Raw genomic sequence first — 25,590 nt, 5'->3', positions numbered from 1 at the left:
TCCTCTTAGCGCAGATAGAGGAGATCACCCGAGCAATACACTGGTTACATGGCCCTAGTTGGGGAGTGTGTAGAGACTGAACCATCTTCCTTCGAGGAAGCAGTGCAGCAACCAGTCTGGGTTGATGCTATGGTGGAGGAGTATGACTCCATAGTTTGTAACAGTGTTTGGGATGTTGTCCCAAGACCAGAGGACAAGTCAGTAGCGAGTTCCCGATGGCTTTACAAGGTAAAGCAAGCAGCTGATGGCAGTGTGGAGAAACATAAGGCAACGTTTGTTTCCCATGGTTTCTCACAGGTCGAGGGGATCGAATATGATGAAACTTTTGCTCCTATAGCAAGGTATTCATCTGTCAGATCGATGTTGGCACTATCAGCTCAGATGGGTTGGACGATCCATCAGATGGATGTGAATATTGTGTTCCTCAATGGTAAGAATGAGGAAGAGGTGTACATAGAGCAGCCGAAAGGATTTGAGACCTTCGATCGAGAGTTGCATGTGTGCCAACTCAAGAGAGATTTGTACGGGTTGAAGCAAGCACCTCGTGTTTGGTACACTAGGATCGACAACTATTTCTCCGGGTTGGGCTTCACAAAGAGTGAAGCGAATGCAAACCTTTACCACATCATGGAGAATGTAAGCCATTCATCATTGTTCTTTATGTTGATGATCTGATATTGACAGGTGATGATCAATTGATCAAGTCTTGCAAGGAGGACCTTGCATGGGAGTTCAAGATGAAAGTCATGGGTCTTATGCACTACTTTCTATGCATGGAAGTGTGGTAGAAGGATGGGGAAGTGTTTGTGTCTCAAGGCAAGTATGCCAATGAGATACTTAGGAGATTCCAAATGGAGAAGTGCAAGCCCATGCAAACTCCTATAACAGGTAACTGGAGGAAGGAGGATGCTACTTCAGGTGAGGTAGTAGATGCTACTGTTTATCGGCAGCTTGAGGGTTCATTAATGTATTTAGTGAACACACATCCAGATTTGTGCTTTGCGATGAACCAACTGAGTCAAGCTATGGTTCAACCTACACATTGTTTTGGAAGGCAGCGAAGCATGTGTTGAGATACCTCAAAGGCACATATCAGTATGGATTATGGTACAGACAGACAAAGGGAGTGAAGCTTCAAGGCTTCATAGATGCAGATTGGGTAGGGAGTCCATCAGACCGGAGGATCACTTCAGGAGGAATTTTCAACCTTGGTTCAGCTGCAGTTTCTTGGTACAATAGGAAACAGAGGTCAGTTGCACTTAGCTCAGTAGAGGTTGAATACATGGCTTCCAATCAGGCAACATGTGAGGCCATTTGGATGCGGAAAATTCTAGTTGGATTGTTTTGTCAGAGGATGGATCCAACTATGATCTATTGCGATAATTAGAGTTGTATCAAACTCTCTGAGAATCCAGTATTTCATGACAGGTCCAAGCACATCGATAGCCGATATCATCATCTTCGAGATTGTGTGGTGAAGAGGATCATGTTGTTGCTGTATGTTTCGACCGAGGAGCAGGATCTAGATATTTTGACTAAGGCATTATCAAAATGCAAATTTTAGTTCCACAGAGACAGGATTGGGGTGACAGATAATCCCTTTTTTGTTGAGAGGGAGTGTTGAAAATATCAACAAGAAATGCTAAATATAGAAGTGCTAAAAATAGCATTGCTATAAATAGCATTTTGGGATACATTCCAATTTTAGTTAGTCCCTGAACTAAAATTGAGAATTAAAATTCGAATTTGATCTTAGCAGTTGTTTGAAAAATTATTAATTAATTCGTCTTGAGTTAATTAGTTGAAGAAAATCAAACATGAAGTCTATGTGAATACATGCAACAATTATCCCTTTGATTGAGGAAGTTATCCCTTAATTAAGGAGATCAGGATGAGTTGTAATTAGTTAGCTCAGTAGCTGAGTTAAGTCTAGTTAGATTAGTTCCAACAGTTTGTGGAACTAATTGTGCGTTCAATTAGTTAATGCATGCATGCATGTAACTACTGTACTTCAGATAACTAAATATTCTCTCATAAATAACTCATGCATGTCAGTTCAGTCAGAGACCCAATTGAAATCAGAGGATGGGACAATGTACTATCAGTTGTAGGAATATTCCATTGAGGATATCTCTTGCATGCAGAAGGAATTCATTCCTTGGAGATTGCGCAGTTACTTCTGAGTTTGGTGTGTTGTGTGTGAGGTGAGAATCACACAGGTTGCAGATGGAGGACCTAGGAGAAACTGCGCAAGGATATAGGAGGCTCGGAGGACTGAAGGAAGGCATATGTGTTGTCTATTCTGTCTATGAGCAACAGTGAGGGATTGTACTAAGAGCTGGATAGCTTGTGACCTAAAGCTTTGTGTAATCCAGAGATATTCCCACTTGTATGATAATACAGATAGCGGGGTTTTTAGCTGATACTTTCCCCAGAGTATTCTTCTGTGTTCATGTGTGATTGATTTCTCATTCTCTGTTATATGTTTTCTATTTCATCTTGCTAAAAATGGATTAAGCTTCCGCAAGTTTGTTTGTAGAAGTAGATCAAGTATTTTGCTTTAGTATATTGCATTATCAGGTGATTTATAGTGGGAAATTCTACAAGTTATTTGTAGCATGCTTTCCTCCTATCTAAAAAATCACGCACCATAATGCAGGCGCCGCTCTTGGTCCTACTTGTGCCTCCGCTTTCAATGGCATTTGTCCTCCTCCCGTGAGGTAATTCGTGAACACCGGGCAGTGGTCCTTGTCGTGCCCCTGGCCCTTGCACTTTACACACCATACCTTGCCACGCACTTCTAGATGAGTCGTCTTGTCTTATTTCAAACTCTGCATCTCGAGGCACAAGTTTTTCAACTGCGCGTGAATCTACTGGACTCCTAGGTTAGGATCTTGTATTGGAGTCTCGTGCAATCTCATCGCGACCTCCAAAGCCTCAGCCTGAGTGGTTAGACTTTGTTGTGACAGTGCATTCCGCAGATGCGACGTTAACGATGCTACAAACCATTCGCAGTGTTGCCCATCTGTTAATGTCATGTTCGCTTCGTGAATTGTGCACTTTAGCCTTTGATCCAAATCCCATGGGGTTTCGCCAGTTAGCATTGTGATTTCCTTGAATCTAATGATCGACTGTGCCTCTGATTTTAGCCTGCTAAATTCCTTATTTAGTGCAGCTTGGATATCCACTATCCCCGCTTTCAAATTTTCATTGGAATGCTTAATGTACTAGGTCAACGCGCGATCCTGCAGAGCGCTGACCAACGTTGCCTTATTTATATTGTCATCTATGACACCCTATGCTTCCCATACAGCTTTTACCATGAACCAAAATTGGTCTGGATCTTCATTCCCTACTCCCTTAAACACTAGTAGCTTTATTGCGCTAGCCATACTGCTTCGCGGTGGTGGCGGAGGTGGGATGGTCGAAGTCGGGGGTGAAGATGGTGAAATTGGTGGTGGTGTGGGTGGGGGTGGTATGCACGGAATTCTCTGCCTTATCAGATTGATCACACTTCTTGGTGAGACCTTCGTGAGCTCTTCTTCACCTCCTCGCAGAGGTGAAATCAAGCGGCTAGTCTCTAGTTCTGTGCTACCTTTGTTTTTGTAGATTCTCCCACTTCACGTAGCCCCAAACATCAATTTATTCACATAACCCGCTTTTCACACAATAGCATTTTAATCTAAGTTTTCAAAGATTTAACGTACTTACCTCGCGGTCCCTTGAGGAAGTGTCATTCTGCCTCGCTATAGCTGACTGAAGTATCTATCGCGAATTCGGTGATTAATCCTCCTATGATTCGATCAAGCCAGTGATTGACAACATGCGCGATCTGATCTTCTGATGCTTCCAATCTGCGCACCAATTCTGGAGTCCACATAATAGGTTTATCAAGTTTACACCTTCCTTGGCTATCTGCTAGCTTCCCGATCCACTCGTACAACTCAGTAGGGAAGGATGCAAAGAAAATTTTGTGGATCTCTGTATACAAGTAGCAATCTAACCACTCTTCCTTTGATAATCACGGATTCCTATTTTCCTATGCCGCGAACTCGTGAATCTTTCTGTCCAACCGCTCTTCAATTCCTTTCTTTGTCGGATTCCAGTGATATGAAATCAAACATCTCTATGCAGATCTCGATCTTGGCAATGGAACCATTTGTTGGCTTGTTGGGGCCTGACCCAGGTTTGGAGTTAATTAGCCAAACAAATCCCTATACTACTGGCCCTTTCGATAACAATCCGCGGAGCGCGGACTGAGGTCTCACCCAAAGTAGTATGGCAGGGTGCTAGAACCAGGTTTCTGCACCCTGGAGATGTCTGATGAGTTCGACTGGTCCATTTTTTGTCCCTACGTGCAGGTGGCTTTGTGCACCTTCCGTTCCTCGCAACCTGATACCCCACCTTCGTGCAGCCCTAACCAGGTGGTTGTGCCGCGTTTGGCACTATTACTCAAGATTTTATTTATCTTTTAGTATCAATTAAGCACCTTCACCTACTTAAATGTCTTAAGTTATACTTAACAATATAAAACATTCATACAAGTTCGCGCAGTAAATAAACAGTATACTCGTAAATTATATTCAATCATGCATTAAACCAGAGAAAGATACACAAAATTATAGCAAAACTTCTCTTTATTGATTCTTCCAATGATTACAGACTCGACCTGTCCTACGCACTCAGCTGCAGGGGTCCGCGCACTTCGCTGTGGACTACTAGGCCTTTGCACACACAACTACAGAGCCTTCTCTTACTCTACAACCCACAGACACACTTTACACTTTGACTCAATCACTTAGACTTCTAATCCTTTCATCTTCGTTCTTCATTATTAGTTATCTTCTACACTTAGAGTCTCGCTCTATTTATACAATCCCATGGTCTGCGAACCATGGATAGGTCTATCCAGCCAATATTACATTACAAAACTAGAGCGGGAAACCTTGTGACTCTATCATACTTTCGCACCCCGCGCCTGCAATTCGCGGAGCTTTTACAACAAGATTTGGTCAAAACTTGGGCTTTAAGCCCCAAAACATGCCTTGGGGGGATTCCATGCCCAACACATACTTTTTATGATTAAAATTATTAAAAATACAATGGGAAATGAGAATAAATAATTTCTATGATTGAAAGTATTTCTATTGCATAAGAAATCTTTTTCTTAAAATTTAACCTTAATTTTTTTTTTTTTTGTGCCCAGAGGTGCTCTACGATGCAGTATGGGGTAGATATGTAGGCGTTAGATGTGTAGGTGTTAGATGTGTAAGTGTTAGATGTTAGATGTGTAGTAGTTATATATGTAAATATCTTTTAAATATCGGGCTCATAAGTATACATATATTGGGTTATGCAAATATTTTGACTTGGTAAAATTACATTAAAAAATAAAAATAATTAAAAATAACTTGAGATAAAATAGTGAATTTACAAGAGGTTTTTGGGCTCTAGGTTTTTTCAATCCATGGTTTCACCCATGGTATTCTTCTCTAATGATCCAATTACATTAAAAAAGAAAAAAAAAAAAACATAAAATTAGTAATTAATAATTTTAATAAATTGAGATAAAATTGTAAAAATTATGGATGGAGGTTTTTGGGCTCTAGTTTTTCACAACACATGATATTTCCCATGACATGCTTCTCTAATCATTAAATTACATACAATATTAAAAAAAAAAATTGACATAAAATAGTAAATTTACACATGGAGATTTTTGGGGCCAGGTTTTCACAACCTATGTTTTTTCCCATGGTATTCTTCTCTAATGTAGCATATTTAAAGGTATTCACCGCTAATGTGACACACTCATTGCAATAAAAGCTTTTAGGTAGATCCAAATAAATCGTAATTTCCACAACAAATATCATAACTTTGAGCAATTTTCATATCTTATTTGGCAAAGAAAACCACTCAATAAAGACACCCCACATGAACACTTTATAGCTCTAGAGATGCATGTCTTCTAGGTAAAACTTGGGAAAAACAACCTTGCTCACTTTGTTACATAGGCTTCAAAGATTATATTTTTCCAGGTTGTTTGTATGTTATTCATTTTATTTTATATGTTTGAAATTTTACTCTTGAGTGTGAAGAGAAATGTGAACATGAAAAAAAAAATATGGTGCATGTAGTCCTACATTTTCTTTATATTTTTTTGTCTGCATTAAAATTTATTGAAGTTTCTCAACTATTGGTTTTAACCTCTGCATGAAAATTCAATGGAATACTTTACACACAATTGTTTTTGAGTTTTATTTAGGATATTGAATGATAACATTAAAAATAAAATTAAACAAAGGATATTTAATATCGTCGACTCTGTAAAGACAGGTATACATTCTTATTGGGTTTTAAGGTATAACATATGAGACTATTAGGTTTTATGATCTAACAACAAAGCTTCAAGTAGACTTTCTTAACTACCAAACTTATATATATCAAACCAACCTAGATCCATCTTAACTCCAGTTCTATTAAAATCTCAGAGAGATCAAATATCTCGAGGTGTAAACATTTCCTCAAGTTTTTCACTCAAAAAAGAGGTTTGTACTGTGAGAGATTTGATCCCTCTGAACGCCTAATAAATCTAGATTTAAGATTAATCTATGTCGGTTCTATATACATTCAACTACATGTAAAATTTCTATCTTATTTTTCAATCTATTTTGTAAATAAAATCCAAATTACTTTATCTAAATACATTCATCTATATGTAAAACTTCTATCTTATTTTTCAATCTATTTTGTAAATAACATATATCTTATAAATAGTGCAAGACAACTCAAAACTTATCTCATACACTATTACTTTCTTCATATTCATTGCACTATATGTAAAACTCTCAATCTCTCTTCTGAAACAGTGCATTCAGCATGACAAGGACAATAGGTCGTCATTGCCACTAACAGATCCATTGGAAGAGGGTAGAAGGTAGCTTCTATGCCACTGCTTTGTGCTATTACTCTTGTTCACACACCATAATTTCCACAATTCCATTTCATTGTTAGCATTCACACTCTCTTGCTTTAGTGTTCAAGAATCAAAGCTACTTGGAATTTTGTTGTGGCAAGACTCTACCCATTCATGAAACAATGCATTCATCATGCAAAGGATAATAGGTCGTCACTGCGACTGACAAATCCAAGGGAAGAGGGTAGTAGGTAACTTCTACATTACTTCTTTGTGTCATTTTTCTTGTTCATGCACCTTAATTTCCACAGTTCCATTTCACTGTCAACGTTCACACTCCAAAGCCTTCAAGAATCAAAGGTTCTTGGAATTTTGGTTTGGTGGAATTCTACTCATACATAATACTAGCAGACATTTGAGGAGATGACAAATTGCAACGATGATAAGAGATGGGGGTGAAGTGGATTTGATTAGATTTGGTGGAGTTATTCACTCCCTTATGGTGACCTTTCCCTCTCTATCTGCCACTAGATTAGTGATAATAAATCCAATCACACCTTCCAGGAACCTTTCACTCTTTGTCACTGAGTTCATTCACACTAAATTCCATCACAAGATGACAACCATATCAATCTCCTACCTCAATCAATGCAGAGTACTTAGTGTGTCCCATCCTTTAGCTGGTAAGTATGTCCTCAAATTATTTCAATTCCCACAAGCCTAGCACTACCACAATTATGAGGGATGCAATCAACCAAATGGTGAAATATTAGTAATAGTGTTGTCACCCCATCACCCACTCTGCCCCCGTCGAATTTGTCTTCACTTCAATCCTCTTATGAATAGTTGTGAGAAACCATATAGAGTTGCAAATCTCCTCTGCATTTTCACCTCCCTCTTGTGGAATGTGGAATTTTTACCAAGACAACCCCCTAATCCCGATTTCATGAGTGTTGAAGAGGCGTATAGGATTGCACTATGGGATCTCTCTGTTTTTATTTTGTTATATTGTTTATTCTCTTCATCTTTTCTCTCTCCTCCTCTGCTCACTCTTTTCGAGATGATTAGAACTCCCTGATGGCATTCAAGAAGATCATTTCAGATTATCTTTATCATTACATGGAAGATTGGAGTCTTGCAGTCCCCTTGTGCAACTGGATTGTTGTTACATGTAGGTCGTCATTCACTGCAAAACAGAGTAGTCTCCCTTAACCTTAGTTCTATCAATCTAGGTGGCTCCATTTCTTCTTACCTTGGAAATTTGTCATTTGTCCACTCACTTGATCTTTCAAACAACTCTTTACACAGTCATATCCCACCATAGTTGGGACGCCTCTTTCGTATGAAGAAGCTCAAATTATCGTACAATCAATTGGAAGGAATTATTCGAAGTGAACTCCATAGCTGCAGAAATTCAGTTTACTTGGCACTTTCCTTCAACAATATGAGTGGGAATATCCCCAAGGAGTTGGGTTCCTTAATCGTTAGAACTCTACCCTGTTATCCTCAATGTATAAAGGCAGGTTGGTAGTGTTGCAAGCCTTATTTATGTATTCCTGTAGAGGGTTGTTCTGGAACTCGCAACTGTACTCCTCTTGTTGCCTTGAGAGGGATTTGAGTCGTTCCTCAACACTAGACAACTTGGCCATTGATTCAGCACATACCCCTATGAGCTCCTCAAGTTTTCTATTCTTGTGTAAGAAAGTGTCTCAGACTGTCCAGACTCTCTACTTCAACATCATAAGATATGTCTTGAAATGCATGATATTTTCCCGAAAGTCCTCTACTCGCAATTATGGTGCCCTGTTGAATTATTTTGTATCTGTCTGCACCAGATGCTCAACTATCATATCTCCAGCTTGAACCTTTGACCGACTCTCCAGAAATGTCTCATCCTGCATACTATATTTTTCATGTTGGTCCTTATGATCATGCTCATCATACTGGTTTACCATCACTGGCTCCTCATTTAAGTCTCATTGAATGTCTTCTTCTTGGCCTTCTCCACCCGTGGGGAAAATTTGTTGCCCATCCTCTTTGGTTGTCAAACATGGATGCACCGGTGGACTCTTATTTACGCTTGGTTTCTCATACTCTTCATGGACATCCTCCTGGAGATAAGAATCTACCTTACTGTTAGGAATAATTATCTCCTTCTTTTCTCCATGTACTTTGTCACGCTGACTGATTATCATAAGCTTGTCCTGCAAGTCTCTCTGAACAACATTGTGTTGTTGCTCACCATATGTACTTGACTGTTCGAATTCTTTAGATGAATCCTCATGGTCTGAAAGAATTTCCTCTGGTTTTGTCCTTGTTGCCTCCTTCCTATCACATGGACATGAATGGTTAAGCGCCCAAGATCCCTTGCATACAAATCATAGGCTTTTCCTTCTTAGTACATTCTTGTTGTCCCCACAAATCCTTGTTAGTTCCTCCTTCGTCAACTTCCTTTTAAGTAGTTTGATGTTCTATTTGACCAACCCCTCAACTAGTTCATAGGAAATAGGTGATAAAATTAGCTCCTTCCTCCAAATGGCCAACAATTTGGACCTCAATTGTTTGCAGATGACCTTATCTTCTCCTAAGATTAGGGACATGATCTTTTGCATGTCTGTTTTGAAAAATTTTGGATGAGATGTTGTAATGCTAGTGCAAAAGCATTGGAGCATCTGATGGATTAAGTCATCACATTCTAGATCCAACATAAGTATAACAAATCTGGATTTTTCCATGGTTTCTAAAATTTTGCACCTCTGAAAGAAAGTAAGAAGGTTGACATTGTCCAATCCTCGGAGGGATCCTACCATTACTCGAAAAATCCTCCTCATGATTTCTTCATTGTATGGCGGTAGTAGCGCTCTTAAGGCTAAGATTTTACTAAGACAAGTGGCGGATGTGAGTTTAACCCTTTCACAAGAATACTCCAGGAACCTAGGCTATATCAAAGTAAGCATGGATGGCTTCAAGGCCCAACTTGACCCTTTCCAATCTTATTTCTCTCTAAGACATAAAACTATGTATAATGTGTCTAACAGTGGGAGGCCATCTTCTGACTTTGTTCTCTGCTTTTTGGATTCATGTTCAAAGAGACACTTGCTTCTTACATCTTCCTTTCGGATATCCTTTGACTGTTGAAGGATAGTATGGATCTTCTGAAAGACAACCCTGTTGTTTTGCTCTTGCTTATGATATGGAAGTTGTTTCCATTTTTGGTCCACCGAAGTATTGCAACCTAGAGGACCAGCAAATGTAATACTATGTTAATTCCTGAGGCATTTCCAAAAGTAAAATGATGACATTATGGCTTAGCCTTCCTTCTCTCCTCATTTTTTTTTATGCAATCATGGCAACTACTCCCAATAAACTCCTACCTTATTTTTAATTAAACTATAATTCTATAAAAAAAAAAATTTATTTTATTTTTATTTTCAGAGCAATATGCAAGCCACTCCATCGAAAACAGAAATGACCTATACATATTACACAGGTTCAGCACACACCTTACCAGCAAAATACAACCCAAATCACTGCCAATACACCTAGCTTCAAAACCCACAAGCCTCCTATAAAATCCAACCAGTCATACAGTGATAAATAGTGTTGCCAATCTGGGACATAGAAATTCCCACAACCTCTGCTACCTTTATTGTGCCAAGGATCTAAAAACCCTTAACTAGTCCCATGCAAATTATTGGAAATTATCTTGCATGAATTGTCCCTTGCAGATTAATTTTTCAGCTTCATAAATCGACCCACAGTGACTAATACAAATTTCAACTCAATACAATTGATAAACCTCTAGAAATTTGGCCTACTGATACAAGGGAAATTTGGCCCTCAAGGGTGAAAAATCTTCTTCCACGCACAAGAAAATCTTGCGGGAGGATATCCACAACTCGGACAATGGAAGAATGGGGGATGCATATATTGCTAAAAGATTAGATAGATTCATTATTCATGAAAAGCTGATGGAGAAGCTCGGTCTGCCCATTTCTAATATTCTTCCAGTGTTCATTTCTGACCACCGACCGATCTCCTTGCAATGGACGGATCAGTATCTCAGGAAAAATTATCCTTTCAAGTTTAATAGGATATGGCTAGAGGATGAGAGTTTCAACAAAATTGTTCGGGAAACTTGGCAATCATATGATCCTCAGTTTGTGTCTTCCCAGACAGAATCTTTGATTTGCAGAATGGCTCGGCTTCAGGAAGGGTAAAGAGTGGCAAGCTCATAAGAAACGATCTAACAGATTAGAACTTCAAGAGATAAAGAAGGAACTTGGAAGCATAGCCAGTAGTATGTCTACCCATTCTTTAACATGGAATCTATGCTCTCGGATATGGGAGTTGGAAAAAAAGAAACAAAAGCTCCTGTCCATTGAAGAAGCGACATGGAGGCTAAAAAGCCGGGCCATTTGGTTAAAGGAGGGCGACAAGAACACGAAATTCTTCCATCATTTTGCTAATAAAAGATGGGAAACAAATTCTATTTGGCAAATCAAGAATGAAGAAGGCCGGATGCTACACTCACAAGATGAGATCTCTAAAGAAGCTGTAAATTTCTTTCAGAAAGCATACAGTCGGGACAGGCACATTGGGATGAATGATATTATGTGGGGCATTGAACCTTACCCATGCATGTTCGATGCCGAACAAAATGATCGTTTATTTGCTGTTGTAATGGAGGAAGAATTATTTTCAATTATGAAATCCTTCAAAAAAGACGAATACCCGGGCCTAGATGGATGGACCATTGGCATATTCATCCATTTTTTTGAGTTGATGAAAAATGAAATATTGGGGATGGTTGAAGAATCCAGAATGGGGGGAAACATATGTCATATCATTACCTCTACTTACATTGCCTTGATTCCAAAAAAAGGGATACTCTTACCTTTTCAGATTTCAGACCTATATCCCTATGTAATACTATATATAAAATCATCTCGAAAATTATTGCAGAAAGGATTCGGGGCACTTTCTCAATTTTTCTTTCTAGAGAACAACATGGTTTCTTAAATGGCAGAAATATTTTGGAAGCTGTGGCTATAACACAAGAGTGCTTCCATTCCATGCATACCAAAAAAATTGAGGCGGCCATTCTCAAAATTGACCTCAAAAAAGCCTACGATTGTCTTGACTAGGGTTTTCTGCGGTGTCTCCTCATTAAAATTGGGCTCAATGGTCAATGTACAAACTGGATAATGGCAGGTGTGGAGAATGTTAATTATGCCATTCTCATAAATGGTATTCCTACTTCTTACTCCACTACTGCCAGGGGCCTCCGTCGGGGCTGTTCCCTCTCTCCCCTTCAATTTATCCTCGTCATGGACACTCTCAGCCTTCATATAAAAAGAGTTGTAAGTATGGGTAATTGTCGTCCTCTTTCTATAAACAGGGGTAACAACTTCTCGCATAATCTTTTTGTGGACGACATATTATTATTTGCTATGCTCTGTAGACAGACTTGGCATATTTTGCATGAGATTTTAATTTCCTTTCAAAGGGTGACAGGTTTGTGTATAAATGAAGGAAAATCATCTTTTCACTATGGGGAAGTCAATATGGAAGATATGGAATATCTCTCTCAACTCTTCAATATTCAAGCAAAATCAATCAAAGAGGGAATGAAATATTTGGGCTATCATTTGAAGCCATCTGGCTATTCCATAACAGATTGGTCTTGGATCCTCAACAGATATTACAAAAGGATTGCAGGTTGGGAGTTTAAATGCCTATCATTGGCTGGTAGGATGATTCTCACACAAACTATTCTTGCACAACTCATAGTTTATTGGGCTCACTTATTCTTCATCCCGTCAAGCATCATTAAAAAACTAAATAGTTTAACGAAAATCTTCATATGGGGGGTTGTAAGGAAAAAAGAAAATTCCACCTTACCAAGTTAACAAATCTTACCCTCCCTAAAAAGATGGGGGGTGGGGCATTATGAACCTTCGCAAATTTGGCTTGGCCCTGTTATGTAAATCACTATGGAAAGTGGTACTAGGAGACAGTTTATGGAGCAGTGCTATCAGAATAAAATATTTGGGGAACAGAGATTTCTCTTATTGTTTCAGGTACAGATCTCATAGATTCTCTCCTATGTCAGCTCATAAAAGCAGGGAAACATTAGAACTCGACCTGTTTGGGGGAATTAGGGCCCGCTCGTGGTTCGGCTATATGGAGGAGCTTTCAAAAGATCCAGCACTTCTTTTTCAAAAATCTAGTTTGGAAATTTCAATCAGGGAACAACATTCTCATCGGTCTTGATTCTATCATGGGTGTAGAGGAAGTTTGGCCTATCCCTCATCAGCTTTTACTTTTATTTCAACAAAAAGGTATTTTTTACTGGGCACAGGTCATTCAGGATTGGCAGGGTGCTATTCCTAGATGGAAATCTGCTATAGATTGGGGCCTTCATGGTCAAATGGTTGTCCAATGGGATAAGATTATCTGGAATATGAAGAGCAGTGGGATATACAGGACCAAGGAAAAGGACAGCATTGTATGGCGGGGTAAGGGAGGCAGGATAAATGTTTTTGTTAAAGATATATATATATCTCCTTAATAGAAGAACATCATGATTATTCCGAGAAAATATTTCCACTTACATTCTGGAAATCTGGATGCCCATACAAAATTGTATTATTCTCATGGCTTGTATATCACAACAAAAACCTCACCTGGACCAACCTACAAAAAAGGAATTGGCACGGCCCAGCTATCTGCTCTTTTTGTCTATCTGAGACAGAGGACAATATGCACATTCTTCTTAACTGCATCCACACACAGGCCCTTTGGAAGAAGCTGGCCTCTCATTTCGGTTTCAACTTCATATCCCATTCATCCATTATGGATGCATTTGAATGGTGGAGCTCCCAGAAAGTTTTATGGAGACCTATTCCCCTTATTGTGTTCTGGTTTGTATGGAAATGGCGGAATAGGGTGGTTTTTCATAACTGCAAGGAGGATTTCAAGCTCATATATGATCAAATCATCCCCTATTATCTCTCTATCCTCCCCTATATTCCCCAGCAAGTGAAACAAAAATCAAATGTATCTGCTCCTTCTCAGTTGATATATCCGAGGGCTCACTTCGATGGTGCAGCAAAAGACGGTATGTGTGCATGCGGAGTATACATCAATATTATGGAAGACCAACACTTTTCAATATATTGGAATGGAGGTTCAGGGACAAGCAACAAAGCTGAGGCCATGGAATTATATGGTCTCCTTACTTTTTGCTCTTTCTTGAATACTGGCCCCCTACGAATTTATGGCGACTCAAAAATCATTATAGATCATGTGATTGGAATACATTCAATAAAAAATGCCAATCTTTCTGGATGGATGCATAAGATCTCATCAATCTGGGAGACTTCTCTCTTCTCCATTGCACATGTAAAACGCTTATAGAATATGATTGTTGATGCACTATCTAAGAGGGGCTGCGGTCACAATGCGGAAGATGGTACCTGAGCATCACTGTGGGGTCTATCACGCATCAAATTCAACACTTCTCTATGTCGAGTATATAGGAATACTTTTCTATCCTAGTATGTATCATGATCCCGTCTTTTTACCATCGTCTTATGCTCAGGTATCACGTTTTTTGTTTCCTTATTCTCTGTATAAGGGTCAATCTCTCCATCTATCAAATTATTTAGATCTGTCGGTGAATGCAGTCATGTTGCCAGGTTATCATTTTCTGTATATGCATACATGGTCACTTTTTGTTATATGGCTGGGAAATATTGTCAATATTTCCTTTTACATACTATACTGTACATGAGATATTCATAATATATACAACTTTTTTCTTACTGAAAAAATCTCCTTCAATTCTGGTATTAACTTTCAGTGAGTTCGATTTCTATGACTGGATGTAACTTGGCTTTGATGGAGTTGATAGCCCATAATTCAATCTTCAGAAGAAAACCCCTTTCAGATGCAATATCTTCCAGAAAATACCTTTGAGAAATTTTGTCGATTCAAGATGGCTAAAGATTAATGCCTTTGTCTAAAGTATGATTTGTTGGCAATAATTGGCTCAAAATTGGTCATCTTCCAAATCTGAAATTCGTGCTTCAAGAGGTCATATACAAGATCAGATTGCAATGTGAATTCTGGCCTCTACAAGTTGTCTCATCATCCAGACAATTAAGCGGTGAAGCAATCTTCTCAATTCTGCCTTTGTCTCTAGAAAATTTCAGTTCTCTGGTTCAGTCTTGACTTTTTTGGAGATGATGATATAGCCTTGGTGAATGCGGCCTCAAATAATAGAAATAACCCTTTCTTGTAGCAGGTTTTACCCTCTGAAAAATTGCAGTTACGGAGCTTTTGAAACTTCAGCCACCCAATTTGTGTAGCTTCGAATCTTAATCAGCCATATAAACTGCCCACGCAGTATCTTCGTCCAGCAGAAATGGAGATTCGGTCCACACTCAACAATGGTTCTTGGTTGCTTCAGTGAGCCAAACTTGACCCATTAACCATCTCCGGGTTATGTTTGAAAACAATAAAAAAAATAAAACAGCTCGACCTTTGGAGAATGTCAATGCTCGCAGGTCACACAATTTCGAATTCTCCCCTTTAATATAACTTAGCACTCTTCACAATCCGGTGGAAAATTTGTCCTCTCTTCAAGATCAGGCAGGCACCAGCTTGAAATTTCAAATATGGCTTCAATATGGTAGATCAATCCTCCGCTCCTAATTACAAAGACGTTCGGTGCCTTTAACTCCACAAAATATTATTTGATCCGAGGTTTTAGAAGAATAAACCAAATAATAATAGTTTGGCCAAAACAATTTCTTCTTCGACCTTCCAATTAAATCTGGCTCAGTAAATTTGTGAATTTACTCAATTGAAGAATTTAGTCTTCAATGATATGGCATAATTCGATCTCACCATAAGAACTTGACCCATAATAATTAAACTCCAACCACTATACTTCTTTTGGCATCTTGATCTTTAACCCAAAAAAAAAAATCACCTGCAAATCATGGGAAAACAATTTCTTTGCAATGGTTAATTAGGGTGGCTATAGATAACCACTGAAATTAACGAGATTTTAGCTAGGGTGATTATAGACGATCAAAAACTAGTTTCTCTTGAAACTCTCAATCAATCTGCAATAAACGCTCAGACACGAAAACTAGCTCTGATACCACTGTAAGATTCTAGAGTGCAAAATTTTCAATAGATCTGACACATTATAGTTTCCTAAAAATACTTCAACCCAAAATACAAAACATAAGGGATCCAAAAAAGAAAAATGCAACCACTTATTTATGTTAATAGTTGTAAATATGATACATGCCCATACAAGTAATATTGAAGCCCCTACCACTGGCATGCACAACTTCTCATCAAATGATTAAGCTAAAATATTGAAGCACTTTGTGAATCCTGGATGAATCCACCCAACAAAGATCACCGTGGGGTTTTCGTCCCGGATCAAACTAGAATTGGCCAAGCCAAGTTCTCAACAAAACACAATAAGATTGATGAACTCGAGATGTCCCAAATGCCTAGCTCCTATCCCCTTTTATAGGCTTTATGGATTCTCTAGAAACATTATTTTATTGTTTTCCCTCGAAAGCAAATATCATGGGCAGATACCAGAGTAAATACCATGAGTAAATTTGTCCATTTGACCTTATCAAAAAAAGAAATATTACATAATTGTACACCGTCTTTTAAGTCTTGTTAGTCTTGTTATTCCATTGTCTCTAATTGGATGTTGTCATGATTGCTTGCCTCACCAACAGAAATTTATTGCTCAACCACAAATAATGGAAATAGATATTTTGTAAGAATCGTTGTCTTTCCTTCTCCGTCTCAAACCATCTACATGGCATTGTTTTGTTTAATACCTTAGCCAAGTTGGCAAAAATATATGACTCATTGTCTTGCAACTCCGTTCCAATGTTTGTAAAGTGAAGAATAAATAATTCCATGAGTAGAGACTCATTTGTCTAGACCTCCATTGCATCTATAAACATTAAATTCTACAGCATGGAGCATGGAAAAAAATGTGTTCTTATGTGCGAGTTTCCAATTATATTCTGCAGTTCTACAGAAAAATTAGGAATTCCCCTGTCTCCTGAATTTTCATATCATTCTCTGGCAACATCCATCTCAATCAATGCATAACAAAAGGACAAATTTACAGTAAAATTAAGGATCCCCTATCCCCACAATTTCAGTGTTTATGCTTGGGAATAGTCAAAAGCAACCTCATTCTTTCCTAGAAAACCAAATGCCTCCATTTGTAAATAGCTTAAAAAGAAATTTAAAGAACTTGGCATATCGCCTAGCAACAAAATGAAGATACAAAACTCCAAAAACATCAGATGACTTACCCACCCTCTCTTAGATAAAGAATGAGCCCTCCAACATGCACGTAGGTAAAACCACTTCTGGAACAAAATGCTAATTTCTAAACAAACCACTAAAATTCCAAAATAAATATAAACAAAGTTTTGATGCTCCCTGTCATGATCTATTATACAACTGATGTTTTGTGCTTGTAGTTGATCTCTCTCTGACATGGCAGTTTGATTATGCATTTGAAAAATGATATTAAGATAATTTCATCTCCATTTTTTTAATCGTAAACTTTGAATTGTTTAAACTACGAAGTTGAAGTTGAAAATAGGAAAGGAAAAGGACTTAGTTGAACTTCAAGCAGAGTATCTAAAATGGGGAATGAACACTCTTGCACTGCACATCATGGAAATATTCAACAACAACATTCAACAAGGATTCCCAAGAGATTGGACAAGTAGCCTAACAATACCCCTTTTTATAAGTGGAGACATTAATAATCCTTCCAATTATAGAACCATTATGATTTATCCTTTGTTTGCAAAGCTTTTCAACAACATGGTAGAAAATAGAATCAGTAAGTGGGCAGAAGTAAGAGAAAAGAGGGCAAAAGGACAAGCGGGTTTTAGGCCAAAGCATTCTACAATGGATCATGGTATCACGTTGAGACACATTATTGAAAAGGTTTGGGGGGACAAAGAAGAAGTATTATGTTGCTTTGTTGACTTCAAAAATACATTTGACACAATCCCCAAAGATAAGTTGTGGCGTAGAATGGAAGAACTTGAAATTCCTTTGCATTATTGAGTCATTGTCCATAGACTTTATGAAGAGGTGAAAGTCAAAATTAGAACCTCAGTGGGTATTTCAAAAAGCTTTAGAAGTGACATTGGAGTAAAACAAGGTTGCAAGGTGGAGATGGTGTTCAGTTGGGAGAGTTTGTGATAAAGTTTCTTTTATATGCTAATGATCTTGTATTGATTGCTAAATCGGCCCATGGACTGCAAATGCACCTATATACCCTTGAGCATTTTTGTAGAGCGGTGGGGATGCAAGTCAATACTAGCAAGACCAAAATAATGTTTTTCTCTAATAAAAGGAAGCAGAGCCAGCATATGTTCTTCTTTGAATGAAACATTCTTGAAGAAGTAAACGAGTACAAGTACTTCGGGATTGATTTCAACAACAAAGTTAATTGGGAGGGCCGCAGAAAGAAAAGAATTTTAGGACGGTGGAAAGCATTATATGCTCTTCAAAACAAATGTAGAGAAAAAAGTTATGAGATTGGAAAACGATTAAAGTGCTTTTTGAACTCCTAGTTTGTCAAATGATTCTATATGGGTGTGAATGATGGGCTAGTAGCACCCCTATCTCAAAATGTAAACAAATTGAGAAAATCCAAAAACACCTAATCATGAGCAAGTTCAAAATAAGAAGTTCGGTACCTTATGAGATAACCCTGAGTGAAACAGGAGCAACTATCATCGAAGCAATTGCTATGGTGCGGGTCATAAGATATCTAAAAATAATTGAACAAACGGGAGTAGGTACATGGCCTAATGTTATCTTCAATGAAGGCATGAGTGAAAGAAAGAAAACATTGATGAGACAAAACTACACATAGATGCAAAAATGAAATATCCACCTCAATGCTTGTCCCACAAATAGCAAGGAGCTAAATAATTTTGTTATGGAGAAATTTCATAAACAGGTATGGGGAAAAGAGTTGGGTAGAAAGAAGAAGTACTACATTGAGGAATTCAACCCTACGTGTGATCTCCAACAAAAAGAGTACATTGGTGCTAGCATTCCGCGGAGGGAAAAGGTTCTTATTGCTCAATTAAGAACCAATTCGGATCAACTTTGGTGTGAAATGGGATGGTGGAAAAGGCCTAAAGAAGCTTGGGAATAATGGGTGTGTACATCTTTGCATGTCTAGGGCAGTGGAATCGGAAAAACATTTCATTTTGGAATGTGATGCGTTCAAAGACATCAAATAAAGTTATGAGAATATATTAGCATCAGTTTCTTGCCATTGTCTTTTAAGTGAGGGGACTGTTAAAAGGTTGGGTTAGCTCATCCTCAATTTGAATAAAAAATGATTGAATTGCAAAAGACAAAAACAAGGAATTGATGATCCACAGACTATTTTTAGTCACGTGAACGTTAAAATATCATTTCATTTCATCCCCTTAAATAATTAAAGATTTAAAAACTTTGCAATTTCGTTAAACATATAATTAAGTTTTTAATTACAAACAATAAATTAACTGAAATTGATTTTTAAACTTTTTTTCTTAATCAAATAATTTAATTTAAAAAAAATTATTTACACGCCTATATATAAATTATTTACACACCTACATATATATGTAAAACTATTGAAATTCATGTTATGTAGTTGTATAATTTTTTGTAATGTTTTACTTTCTAATTATTTTTTTTTCCTTGGAATTGAAATTCCAAACAGAAATATACCAGCAATAAGGAAGTTATGTTTTCTATTAACCATCGTCGTTGTTTGATCCATCATGTTACGTTTTCTATTAACCATCGTCACTGTTTGATCCATTCTGTACAAAATACACGAGCAAGTGGCTCTTGTTTTCCAACCAATTTTGTAAATAAAATCCAATTTGCAAATTGCTTTATATTAATACATTCATCTCTATGTAAAACTTCTATCTTATTTTTCAATCTATTTCATACACTGTTACTTTATTACCTGGCAATATAAAACCTATTTCATACAGTGTTACTGTATTCAGATGCATTAAATAGTACATGACAACTCAAAACCTGTTTCATACACTGTTACTTTGTTCAGATGCATTGCACTGCACGTTAAAGTTATCTCTAAATCTCTCTTCTGAAACAGTGCATTCATCATGCAGAGGACAATAGCTCGTCACTGACACTGACACTGACAAATCCAATGGAAGAGGGCAATTAGTAGCTTCTACGCCGCTGCTTTGTGTCATTATTCTTGTTCACGCACCATAATTTCCACAGTCCCATTTCATTATGAGCATTCGCACTTTATTGTTTTAGCCTTCGTGAATCAAAGCTACTTGGAATTTTGTTATGGTAGGATTCTATCCATTCATGAAACAATGCATTCATCACGCAGAGGACAATAGGCCGTCACTACCACTGACAATTCCAAGGGAAGAGGATAGTAGGTAATTTCTACACCGCTTCTTTGTGCCAGTTTTCTTGTTCATGCACCTTAATTTCCACAGTTCCATTTCACTGTCAACGTTCGTAGTCTCTTGCTTTAGCCTTCAAGAATCAAAGGTACTTGGAATTTTGTGTGGTGGAAATCTTCCGTCCCTAATGGTGACCTTTTCCTCTCTAGCTGCCACTGGATCAGTGACAGTTAATCCAATCACACCTCCCAGGAACCTTTCCCTCTCTGCCACTGAGTTCAGTCACACTAAATCCTATGACAAGATGACAGCCATAGCAAGCTCCTCCTCAATCAATGCAGAGTCCTTAGTGCGTCCCATCCTTTAGCCGGTCAGTCCGTCCTCAAATCATTTCAATTTCCACTGGCTTAGCACTACCACAATTATTAGCGATGTCAGACAAATGGTAGAATATTAGTAATAGTGCTGTTACCCCATCACTGACCGCCGAATTTTTCTTGTTCATGCACCTTAATTTCCACAGTTCCATTTCACTGTCAACGTTCGTAGCTCTTGCTTTAGCCTTCAAGAATCAAAGGTACTTGGAATTTTGTTGTGGTGGAATTCTTCCCTCCCTTATGGTGACCTTTCCCTCTCTAGCTGCCACTGGATCAGTGACAGTAAATCCAATCACACCTTCCAGGAACCTTTCCCTCTCTGCCACTGAGTTCAGTCACACTAAATCCTATCACAAGATGACAGCTATAGCAACCTCCTCCCTCAATCAGTGCAGAGTCCTTAGTGTGTCCCATCCTTTAGCCGGTCAGTCCGTCCTCAAATCATTTCAATTCCCACTGGCTTAGCACTACCACAATTATTAGGGATGCAATCAGACAAATGGTGGAATATTAGCAATAGTGCTGTCACCCCATCACCGACCGCAGAATTTTTCTTGTTCATGCACCTTAATTTCCACAGTTCCATTTAACTGTCAACGTTCGTACTCTCTTGATTTTGCCTTCACGAATAAAAGGTACTTGGAATTTTGTTGTGGTGGAATTCTTCCCTCCCTTATGGTGACCTTTCCCTCTCTAGCTGCCACTAGATCAGTGACAGTAAATCCAATCACACCTTCCAGGAACCTTTCCCTCTCTGCCACTGAGTTCGGTCACACTAAATCCTATCACAAGATGACAGCCATAGCAACCTCCTCCCTCAATCAGTACAGAGTCCTTAGTGCGTCCCAGCCTTTAGCCTGTCAGTCCATCCTCAAATCATTTCAATTCCCACTGGCTTAGCACTACCACAATTATTAGGGATGCAATCAGACAAATGGTGGAATATTAGTAATAGTGCTGTCACCCCATCATCGACCGCCGAGTTTATCTTCACTTCAATTCTCTTATAAATAGTTGTGAGAAGCCACATAGAGCTGCAAATCTCCCCTGCATTTTCACCTCCCTGTTGTGGAATGTGGCATTTTTTCCAAGACAACCCCCAATCCCCATTTCATAAGTGTTGAAGAGGCGTATAGGATTGCATTATGGGGTCTCTCTGTTTTTCTTTTGCTATACTGTTTCTCCTCTTCATCTTTTCTTTCTCCTCCTCTGCTCACTCTTTTCGAGATGATCGGCACTCCCTGATGGAATTCAAGAAGCTCATTTCAGACGATCCTTATCATTACATGGCAGATTGGAGTCCTGCAGTCCCCTTTTGCAACTGGACTGCTGTCACATGCAGTCGTCGTCATCCACTGCAAAACAGAGTAGTCTCCCTCAACCTCAGTTCCATCGATCTGGGTGGCTCCATTTCTCCTTACCTTGGCAATTTGTCATTTCTCCACACACTTGATCTTTCAAACAACTCTTTACACGGTCATATCCCACCACAGTTGGGACGCCTCTTTCATCTGAAGAAGCTCAGATTGTCGTACAATCAATTGGAAGGAAGTATTCCAAGCGAAATCCACAGTTGCAGAAATCTGGTTTACATGGCGCTTTCCTTCAACAATCTGAGCGGGATTATCCCCAGGGAGTTGGGTTCCTTAACCTCTCTGCAACAACTTTTCTTAGGAACCAACGCCCTAACAGGTACCATTCCCTCTTCCTTGGGAAACCTTTCAGCCTTGATTGATTTGAGTATTGAATTTAACATGCTCACTGGTGTCATTCCACCACAGTTGGGCTTACTACCTAATTTAAAAACGCTTTATCTTACCACAAATCTATTGTCAGGCAACATACCTATTTCTTTTTCAAATATCTCCACTTTGACTGAACTAGAAATAGATACAAATAAACTCACTGGTAGCATTCCACGAGAGTTGGGCATGCTCACTAGTTTACAAATACTTTATTTATTTGAAAATAAATTATCAGGTACCATTCCTGCTTCTTTGTCCAATATCTCCACTTTGACTGATGTGGAAATTGATAACAACAATCTCACTGGAAGCATTCCAGTAGATTTGGGTCTGCTCAACAATTTACAAACACTTAAGCTATCTCATAATGAATTGTCTGGCACCATTCCCGCTTCTCTTTCCAATATCTCCACTTTGAGTCACTTGGAAATTCCGATGAACAAGCTCACTGGCTGTATACCACAAGAATTGGGCCAGCTCACGAGTCTGCAATTGCTTTCTCTGTTTGAAAATGAATTGTCAGGAACTATTCCCGTTTCTTTGTCTAATATTTCCACCTTGACTTATTTGGCAATTTCCTCAAACAAACTCACTGGCAGCATTCCACAAGAATTAGGTTTGCTCACTAGTTTGCAAATGCTTTACATATTTGAAAATGAATTGTCAGGGACCATTCCCGCTTCTTTTTCAAATATCTCCACACTCACACTCTTGGACATTAACAGAAACAAATTAAGAGGGCACATTCCATCAGAATTTGGTGCCATGCTCAATAGTTTGAGTTACCTTTCTTTATGGGGAAATCAACTTAGTGGAAAGATACCAAATTCCATTGGGAATTGCTCCAATCTAAGAATACTCCTCCTCGACCACAACAAGTTGACTCAGAGTGTGCCAGTAGAGTTGAGTAAGCTATCCCTCCTTGAAGAATTAAGCTTACATTTTAATGGGCTTGATAGTGGTGGCACTACAACCATGCTCTTTCTTCTATCTCTTACTAATTGTTCTCATCTACAAGAACTAAGGTTGAGCAACAATATATTAAGTGGTGTTTTGGCCTTAACAATTTAACTTTCTTGTCATTAGCAAGCAACATAATAGAAGGAAGCATCCCTCCATCTATCAACAATCTTAGCAGCCTAACTTACCTAAATTTAAGTGGAAACTTTTTAAATGGCAGCATTCCATCATTAGGAAACCTTAAAAAATTAGAAAGATTGAATTTAGGAAACAACAGATTAGAAGGAAACATCCCTGCTGACTTTGAACAATTACAACATCTTGGTCTTTTGGACATTAGCAAAAACAGACTTTTTGGAAATATTTCCAATTCCTTTGCACCCCTGGCACCCCTTAAACAACTAAGGAGACTCTCCCTTCATAACAACCACTTATCAGGAAGCATACCTGCTAGCTTGGGAGGCTGTATAAATTTGGAATTGCTTGACTTGTCTCACAATATGCTCACTGGTAGCATACCACCAGAAATTGCTGAACTTCATGATTTAGTTTTCTACTTGAATTTTTCATGGAATTTATTAGAAGGCTCTTTGCCCATGGGGATTGGTAAAATTACAATGGTTCAAGCTATAGACATTTCTGCCAATAAGTTGACTGGGGTCATTCCACCTACACTAGGAAGCTGCAGCGAATTACAATCATTGAATTTATCTCAAAATGCCTTCCAAGGATTTATTCCAGATTCACTTGGAAATTTGCAAAGTCTTGTGAAGCTAGATCTCTCTTCCAACTCCTTATTGGGCACAATACCAGAATCACTTGAGAAGTTGAAAATGCTTCAATATTTGAATTTCTCTTTCAACAATCTAACAGGGAAATTCCAAAAGGTGGTATATTTGCAAATCAAACAATTTCCATTTATTTCACTGGAAATCCTGGCCTTTGTGGGCCACAAGTATTCAAGTTAACCGCATGTCCATCAACCAAAGGTCATTTTCCCTTTGTGAAAAAAGTATTATTACCAGTGAGTGGAGCTATTATTGTTCTTATACTATGCTGTTTACTTTTGGGATTTTTTCGGAGAAGGAATATCCATATGCAAAACATGGACTTGTCACGAGCTCTAATTCAAAGGATCTCATATCAAGAACTTCACATATCAACTAATGGATTTTCTGAGGCCAACTTGATTGGAGCCGGTAGTTTTGGTTCAGTGTACAAGGGAATTTTGAGTGATGGCACACTTGTTGCTGTCAAAGTTCTAGACTTGCAAAATGACCAGGTTGAGAAGAGCTTTAAAGCAGAATGTAGTGTCTTGCAGAAGGTCCGACATCGGAATTTGGTGAGGATCATAACCTCATGTTCCAACCTGCATTTCAAAGGTTTAGTGTTCCAATTTATGCTTAATGGAAGCTTAGAGAAGCATCTTTATCCTAACAGAGATGACAACAACAATGAGGATGTGTGTCAGCTAGGGTTGAAAACAAGATTAAACATTGCCATAGATGTGGCCCATGCCATGGAATATCTTCATCATTATTGTTTTGTGCAAGTAGTGCATTGTGATATAAAACCAAATAATGTGCTTTTAGATGAAGACATGTCAGGCCATGTAACAGATTTTGGTATTGCGAGATTAATTGGTGCATCCTCTGCTGATTCACTTGCCTCAACAGTTTCTTTGAAAGGATCAGTGGGATACATTGCCCCAGGTATATCTTTTTAAAACATTACTTTCTCTTTAATGATTTTGTATAGACTTTTCTATTAAAAATTTGATTAAGGTTGTCTTTAATGCAGAGTATGGATTAGGTGAGAGAGTTTCAACCAAAGGAGATGTTTACAGCTATGGCATTTTGTTATTGGAAATGCTTACTAGAAAGAGACCAACAAGTGACATATTTGTTGGAGACCTAACATTGCACAAGTGGGTTAACTTAGCAGTTCCAAACACAGTGAAGGAGGTAATTGATAATAGTCTTTTAACCGGGATGGATGGAGATGAATTTGAAGAAGATAATGTATATAAATGCATACTTTCTTTGATAGAATTTGTTTTGTTTTGTTCAAAAGATTCCCCTGAAGAAAGACCAACTATGAAAGAT

At 38.3% G+C, this 25,590-nt stretch overlaps 1 protein-coding gene across 1 annotated transcript in view; it reads left to right on the top strand.

Moving 5' to 3' along the window:
* Positions 1–21,293: 21,293 nt before the first annotated feature.
* The window catches only part of LOC149210132 (uncharacterized), a 38,023-nt gene continuing 33,726 nt past the window's right edge, over positions 21,294–25,590 (top strand). Inside the window, 4 exon segments of the mRNA XM_089398885.1 lie at positions 21,294–23,582; positions 23,585–24,358; positions 24,361–25,197; positions 25,286–25,539. Coding sequence (XP_089255011.1) covers positions 21,926–23,582; positions 23,585–24,358; positions 24,361–25,197; positions 25,286–25,539 — 3,522 coding nt within the window. The 5' untranslated portion in view covers positions 21,294–21,925.

This window comes from Pinus tabuliformis, chromosome 1_2 (assembly GCF_031772625.1).
Source record: "Pinus tabuliformis cultivar Carrire ecotype Pingquan chromosome 1_2, CPIR1, whole genome shotgun sequence".
Lineage (NCBI taxonomy): Eukaryota > Viridiplantae > Streptophyta > Pinopsida > Pinales > Pinaceae > Pinus > Pinus tabuliformis.
Note: the sequence above shows the minus strand (reverse complement) of the source record. Positions and strands in the feature narration are given on the sequence as shown.